An 8,339-nucleotide genomic window follows, 5' to 3' on the forward strand; every position below is an offset into this window, starting at 1 on the left:
CAGTTCTTGTAAAATAACCGCAGGTGGTCGAAATTTCCGGAGCCCTCCACTACGGCGTTTCTAATAGCTTGAGTTGCTTTGGAATACTAAACCCCATAAACCGTAAGCAATCTTAACCCAGTCTTATTGGGCTCGTCCTGTTCTTTGTGTATTTCTCTTGGGTGTCGTGGTTTGCATTGCATTTTCCCGTGGATTCTACATATGATCCCCAAATAGCCCGACAACAGCTCTTGTTATATAACCTAAACCACATATACCAACTAGTATGCTGTCGTAAGCTACGACATGATAAGAAAGACAACCCTCTAAACCATCTTCTCAACGTGGCGAAGCGGCGGCAAAACAATACGAAATTACCTAATTATTGCTGTTTATCTCGTTTACACTGCGCTTAGGATGCCATCATCTTCATCTCCTCTGACAAAAAATCCCTGAAATCTTAATATATCCTCCATCGTAATGAAATCTCAAAGCACCTGTTAAATAGTTAGTTAAGCATGGCAAGACACATGACAGAGCAAAGCTAAATGATTGCTAAAAAACACTTTCGCACGTGTATCCGTGCCTAACTAAGCTAAATCGCCGCTTAAGGTTTGTACGCGCGTTGTTATATTTCGGCTTCAATAGAATGTGACCGCCACGGCTGCGAACAGGTCCACCTTAAAGTCGGTCGTATCATACCCCGCAAGATGTCTGACAGGCTGCTAAAGTTTAATAAGAAACTGGCTTGCAGAGCGATTTCTCGAACGGTTTGCTAACAATGACTGTTTGTGACACGGGGCAATTTAGATTCTTAAGACATGCGCGACTCAATTGTATAATTGTTTTATATTTCAGGTCCCTGAACGTAAAGGACAAAAGCGCAGCCCTGTCTATATTGTCCGCCATTATGAATATGTTTGGTGAGTTGACTCATCATAATCCGAGTAGAGTCGGGGGGTATTCTGTAGCGGAGGAAAGCGTAAAGCGACGGGAGTTAGGAGCGATTGCGAACCTCTAGTATACTTGCTACAAGACAAAATGAATCACATCCAGACCTTTTCCCGACGCCCATCATTATGCCAGCAGAAATTATTAAAACGTAAAATAAAAAGTAAGGTCAGAGTATGAAGCCGCTATTAATTACAAAACACGAAATGTAGTACCCTGTATGTCACGACGCACGGGGCTGTACGGGCGTTCGCCTACGGCAGGGGCTATGGCTCTATATCAACTTGGCAAGGGCTACCGTTCTATATCATCAACTTTTCTTAAAAATAGTGGCAAGTAAAATGCGGCTCTTGACTTAGGGCTCAGCGCCTGTTTAACTTTGCATGGATTCAACGCCGGAGCTGAGGTATTGTCACAAACGTGCACAAATTGGGCACGTTAGATTCTCTTCTGATATAGACTGCCTTAATAAAAATAAGCGGAAACACATAACAAATATAAGCTATCACTAAGGCGTGTAATATAACAAAATTGATGTTAAAAAGGGTATGGAAGCCAGTTATGCAGAAAACGTTTTTGGCTTTCGCTTCTTGTAATAATTCTTTCGTCAAACTATACAGCCCATTCATCACGTGCAGCTGTTCCTTACGCTGTGTACATATGAAGATAGCCACCTCAGTAAGCCTTGGGGATAGTTCTTCCTCGTGTTGATGAATGAGGTATAATATTGTAATCATGGTGGTAAAAGCTTACAAAGTAGGACAAAACGCGCCGGATGGGGGGGAGGGGAGGGGGCACTTTTCGGTCATTTGAAAGCGTTCGTCACGCCACCGATGGCGCACAGAAGGGATCAGAGCCACTCCTGCCCGAATCCGAGTGAGATTACAGGGGAGAGGGTACGAACACGGAGGAATTAGAAATTCGTTGGCTCAAAGTTTCTTTCTCTGAACCATGGGACATGAGTGGATTTGGGAGAAGAGGAGAAGGTGGCGCGATGTTTGATGTGTCAAGGTGTGTCATTTTATCCACATGGATGTTATGTAGATCGTGAGCATGGCTGCGAATCTAGTGTATGCGCACAGGACAGGGGTATTTTTTACAGAGTTGGTTAATAGATTGTGTAATTTTGAATGTGTGCCGAACAGCTTTAAGCTGCTTAAGGGCGGCTAGGGAGTCAGTGTAAATATGGACAGTATCAAATGTGGGTTCGAGTGGGAGGGAACTAATTGCGTTGTGTATCGTCTGAAGCTCCAATTCAAGGGGGGTGCATGTATCCACTTATATATGTATATACGTTGCGAGAGAGTTAAGATGAGGATGGGAGAGACTGTATACAGTGGTAACTCCCTGCAAAGCAGCGAGTAATGCATCGCTATCACTCTGTGGTTCTCTTCCGTGCCTTTTTTACTCGGTGCGCGCCTGTCCTTTCATTGCCGGCGCTGTCTGCAGTCCTACTTCTCTGCAGCTCTTTCAAACCGTACCAGTCCTGGTGGCTCAGCGGTTTGGGTGCTCGGAAACTCCGCCAGAATACCCGAGTTCGAATCCAGTGCGGCAGTCACGTTTCGATGAACGCAAATCGCAGAAGGCGCCTGTATGCTGTGCAATGTCAATGCACGTCCCCGACCATCCACTACGGTCCCTCTTCCCTCCTAGCTTCCGCCGTCCTCACAGTGCGTTTCAGGTGTCCACCGAAAAGTAAGGCAAAGTAATAAAAGCATATTCTTTCCACAAACTCAATTTTTACTTACTCATACGCCTTACCGATTCCAACGCCTTATTCCCCACATTTACCCATTCCTAAACTGCTGCGGTCGCTTCCCTCGCTCCTTCGGAAAGCCGTAGAGAGGGAAGTGCAAAGGATGTTTCTTGTATAACGACGTCAACTATGACAACGGGTTTTGTCATAGTGGGGTATATAAGGATATCAAGTTTAAAAAAATCCCTACGCTTTCCTCAGCCAACAGTCATGGCTGTTGGCTCCCTTCATGTGTATCTGACAAAACGCCTCTCATTCCATTATATTTGCTTGCTTCCTGCTTAAGCAATTCCTATTATGTAGAGGAGTTGGAGCTATATCACTGCAGCTAAACAAGGCCCCGCGAAAATGGTACGCACTAATTCGACCATATTTTGACCGCAGCGTTCATCCCGTACCCGCTCATCTACGGAGCTCTAGTAGACGCCAGCTGCCTGGTGTGGGAGGACCGGTGCGGCGAGCGAGGCGCCTGCTGGCTCTACGACTTGCCCAAGTTCCGCTTCCTGCTCCACGGAGTCACCGCGACGCTGCTTGTCGTCGGCTGCCTCTTCCAGGGTGTTGTGGTTCGATATAGCGACCGGGTGACAGATTTCTACGAAGATAGCGCGACGAGCGACGCGGTCTCGGCGCCCAGCGCGGCGCCGCTGTTGCCACCGAATGAAACCACGGGCGGGAAATCCACCACGTAGAAGAACGCCTTGTGATGGGAAATGCGCTTTTTACCATTAAGTGTTGGACTGTAAAGGCTCATAACCTCAACGAAGTGGAAGCAATAGATGAATTCACGATTTAATCACAGAAAGAAGCTGTCGAGGTAATGTGAACGAGTGGGGTTCTTTCTGCTGTTATTAGCACGTAGCATACGAGGGGGTATCCAAATGAACCGAACTTATTTTTTAACCAATTTATTCACATTTTAAGCACAAACCTTCAATCTCCTTCAAAGTACTTTCCACTTCTACTAATACACTTGTCCAACCTTTCAGTCTACTTTTCAAAACATTGTTTAAATTCATCCTTTCGTTTTTTCCTTTACCTCCGCAACATCACCAAAACGCTTTCCTTTCATGTGTTGTTTAATGCTGGGAAACAAAAATAAAAGTCACGTGGGGCAAGTTTCGGTAGTATGGGGGTGAGGAACAGAGTTCATATCATTTTCGGTCAAATATTGTTGCACAGACAAGGCTGTGTGAGCAGGAGCATTGTCTTGATGGGGAAACCAGTTATCCGACTGCCACAAATAAGGCCGCTTCCGCCGCAAACTGTTGCGAAATCTTTTCAAAGCTCCCAAGAAGAAAACCTAGTTAACTGTCTGACCCTACGGAACAAACTTTGAATGGACGTTTCCTCTCACGTCGAAAAACTAAATCAGCACTGTTTTGAGGTTTAATTTCACCTTACGACCTTTCTTGGGGCGAGGCAAACTTTAAGTCTTCCGCTGGCTTGATTGTTGCTTTGATTCAGGTTCGTAAGCATACCACCAAGTTTCGTCACCAGTGATAATTTTTGAAAAACGTTTGGATCATTTCGGAATTCTTCTTTCAAAACACAGCATGCTTCAACGCCACCTTGCTTTTGTTCAGCAGTCGGCAGTCGTGGCACGAATTTGGCAGCCACCTTTTGCATTCCCACATATTCTGTCAAAATTCTCTGCACTGAATTCCAAGTCACTTCCGACAGCTCTACAATTTCTTCAATCGTTCGTCGTCAATCTTTGTTGATGATTGCATGAATTGTTTAAAACATTTTCAATTGTTCGCGCCGTGGAAGGACGACCAGAACGAGGTTGGTCATCAATTGACATTTCACCATTTTTTAATTGGAAAAACCACTCAAACACTTTAGTTTTCCCCCATAGCATCATCCATGTAGGCTGTTTCTAACATTTCAAGAGTTCCTGTTCCATCTTTTCCGAGAAGAAAGCAGAATTTCACCGCAGCACGCTGTTCTCAAAAATCAGCCATTCCAAAAACGACACTCATAGAAAACAGTTGTCACTGTAAACTCTGCCGAAGCTAGTATGTCTGAGCTTCCGCGACGCCAATCGTCTAACTCTGGAATGTTCACTATATGCGCTCCTAGCGGCAAAACGTGGCACTACGAAAGCACTACCCACCAAACAATTAGTTCGGTTTCGTTTGGGTGCCCATCGTATATCAAAATGAACTTTTCAGATCTGTTTTTGCAGTTATCGTGAGTGTCGGCTAAGAAGAGGACAAAACTGAAGATAAAAGGTACGCAATAATCGCATGTTGGAGGTGGCCTGTCGGATATGATTGAGGAGTTAGCATGTAAAAAAAAAACGCAGGTAGAAAATAGAAAATAAAATGGTGAAAAAAAACAGCAACGATGGAATGGTGACGTGGCTGACACCACAGCCAGATAAATATGCTCGTTGTGCGACCTGCTCCGTCATATGATTAACACTTCAAGCTCACTGTAGCCGTGATGACTGTGCACATAGAAGACGAGTGAGCAATTGGCCCTAGAGATATTTCTTTTATTCAGTCCAGTCACCGATGCCTCTAACAACGCAACCAGCCATACATCGCTAAACAGAAACCAGTTCATAGGCATTTAAAAATACACCGCCTTTTGTTGGGAAGGAGTGACATCCGCTAGGATAGGACATGGTGTTCTTTACTGCTGGCGTTATTCTGTTCGCGCACGTTACACATTTCCTTAGAGTGTTTAAAAAACAATGAAGACGGTGGTGAACTTTATTGCCAATGAGAAGCGAATTACCACGAATATCACTGGAATAAAACAATTTGGCTACAAAAAGGCCTACTCGGACTGATTTTTCCTCGACTACGAAAACTCGAGAAACCTATGTCATGTTATGGTGTGGAATGGTATGGTTGGTTTGTGGGGTTTAACTTCCCAAAGCGACACAGAATATGGTATGGTATGGTGTGGTGTGGTATGGTATGGTATGGTATGGTATGGTATGGTATGGTATGGTATGGTATGGTATGGTATGGTATGGTATGGTATGGTATGGTATGGTATGGCATGGCATGGTATGGCATGGTATGGTATGGTGTAGTATGGTATGGTATGGTATGGTATGGTATGGTATGGTATGGTATGGTATGGTATGGTGCGGTATGGCATGGTATGGTATGGTATGATATGATATGGCATGGTACGGTAAGATATGTTATGGTAGGTATGGTATGACATGGTATAATATGGCGTTGTATGCTATAATATGGCGTGGCGTGATATGGTACTGTTTGGAGTGGTATGGTAGGTATAGCATGGCATATGGCATGGTACAGGATGGCACGTTATGATATGGTATGACATGATCGGTAAGGTGCGGTATGACGTGGTATGCCATGGTGCGATAGGGTATAGGTCATATGGAGCTGCTCAACATTCCAAAGCAATACGGGCTGATATTGACTCGTGGTCGAGGGCCCGATGTAATTTACACTGCCGCTGTCCCCCCCCCCCCCCCCCCCTTTCTTTTTAACACGCACTGGCATTGCACCTTACACGGACGACTTCTGTTTCGAATTGAAACATGGTTTCAGCACCGGCCACTGCAGCAGGATATAACCTGTATACATTTGTCTTAATAGACAAATATAATAGAACACTCGCTATATGTTCAAAAAGAGCCAAAATAACATGTGCTCCAGAAAAAAATTCCACATGACTAGACAGTTTCCATTTCATGCGAACACTGAGACACACGTGTTTGGTCGACGCACTTGAGCTGATCAGGCACATATTTTGTGTCTTGCTTATATGGAATCAGTGAGGTAAGACTACTAGGAATTGACTATATTTATTACAACATGGTGCGCTTCAAATAAAAGTATTTAACATTAACATGGTGAAAATTTCGGCTGCCCGGCTTAAGCGAGCATACGTAGCAGAGTATCGGGCTTCTGAAAACAATAGAATAAGAAATCAGTTTAATCTTGCAGCCTAATCTACCTGAAAATATATATCTGGTCAGCTATCTGTTTTTATCTTCTTATAAAGAGTCGTAGCGAGAACGTGTTTATTAACTCGCTACAGAAGCCACCTAAACTGAAAGCTACCAGTTAATCGACGAAAAAAAAAAAAAAAAAGCAGCAGGGCAGAAAGTTCTGTTCATAGAATTTAACGTCCCAAGTCGACTTGGGACATAAGGAACCGTCTAAATAAGCCTTACATAGATACAAAGAGCACCTTCTAATTGTCATATTTTGTAACCCTTACTCAGGATATATGCTAACAGCAAACTCTGGCAGAGCAGCTATTGTCTTTAGAGGGCACTCATCAAGCACTGGGAATCAAGCCCTTCTTTTAAATAACGCAATAGCTTTTAGGGCCCCGTGTCGCAGAACATTCGGCGTTGTGGTGGTAACGTGAAAAGCAGAAGAAAGTAAAGAAAAATAAAATTAAAAAGAAGAACACTAAAAGTTGACCCCTTTTTTATGCAAGCCAAAAGTAAGGCGCCCGTGTGCGGTACGATGTCAGTGCATGGTAAAGAACCCTAGGGGGTCGACATTTTTAGAGCCATCTACTACGGCGTCCTTCGTAGTCTGAGTCGCTTTAGAACGTTAAACTCCATGACCCAAACCAAATTTTACTCAGGCAAGAAAAGGAAATTCTAGGGCGTCAGGTTTGCCTGTGGGTTAGACCAGAAAGTAGCATTAAACTCGCACCGCATTCGGAATTCGGAATTTAAACTTTTTCATCTTTTCCCTCATTCACCGTAGGCGGCTTCCCCAGCTTATCCTCACTCCTGTAGATGCAGTTTGCAAGTTTCTGAATCACTAATTGTTTGATTTGTACCTCCATTATCTCAAACACAGGCATTACCATATAGCCGTAAGCTACCACCTTATGTGGAGGCTATGTCCCACATGTGGTGTGTGCGGGGATATAAAACATTATATTACCTGCTATCCAATGTACAACGCTTGTTGTTCGATTCCCCCCCCCCCCCCCACCAAAAAAAAACAAAAACAAAAACAAATATCAAGAGATCTTCACAGTTCACTTCAGAAAATTGTCTGCTACGTGGAAACCAGGCTTGTAGAAAGGAGGCTTCCCACCTTCTTTTAAAACTCCGCAGAACTCTATAGATGGTGACAGCTGAGTGTACTACGTACACTCAGCTGTATGCACTCACATGTATGCACAGCAGTCTAGATTCGCCTAGTGTTATGTATGTGCTTTATTTGCGGACTTTATTTAATACTTAATTGTCGCTAATGTGGAGCATTTGGCGGCAAAATTCCTCAAGGCTAATTCGACCTGCAGCATGCAAATATACCTAAATCTGAACCTCAAGACCACCCGACTCAGCTATAGAGCCCCACTTTATCCACGCTGTAAGAACGTTCCTGCATGGCCTAGGTGCATAGTGTGTCTTACTTGGAATACAAGGACACTCGATCCCCATGTCAAAGGAGGTGCACAAGTTTGCGGCTACAGAGACCGTGGTAAACAATATAATAGGTAATATATAATGTCTACACAGCCAATAGGCTTCAGACTGATTGCCGCGAAATGTTTTGGAGTCGTAGAAGTTGTCATGACGCATCACGCACGGAAACCTTGGCTTACAAGGCGTAGTGACGCTTTCGCTTCAATATTTCCAGCACTGCATCTCATCTAAAAGAAAGTATTAGGACTGCATGCATGT

At 44.1% G+C, this 8,339-nt stretch overlaps 1 protein-coding gene across 4 annotated transcripts in view; it reads left to right on the forward strand.

Moving 5' to 3' along the window:
* Positions 1-5,470, forward strand: part of LOC146185988 (solute carrier organic anion transporter family member 74D-like) — a 32,782-nt gene extending 27,312 nt beyond the window's left edge. For all 4 annotated transcript variants that reach the window (XM_084606931.1, XM_084606930.1, XM_084606932.1 and 1 more), the window contains exons 9-10: positions 838-902; positions 3,071-5,470. In XM_084606931.1, the coding sequence (XP_084463057.1) occupies positions 838-902; positions 3,071-3,375 (370 nt within the window). In that variant the 3' untranslated portion in view covers positions 3,376-5,470. The remainder of the gene's footprint in view (positions 1-837; positions 903-3,070) is intronic.
* The last annotated feature ends 2,869 nt before the right edge of the window (positions 5,471-8,339 follow it).

This window comes from Amblyomma maculatum, chromosome 6, assembly GCF_055883805.1.
Source record: "Amblyomma maculatum isolate TAMU_Amacu chromosome 6, ASM5588380v1, whole genome shotgun sequence".
Lineage (NCBI taxonomy): Eukaryota > Metazoa > Arthropoda > Arachnida > Ixodida > Ixodidae > Amblyomma > Amblyomma maculatum.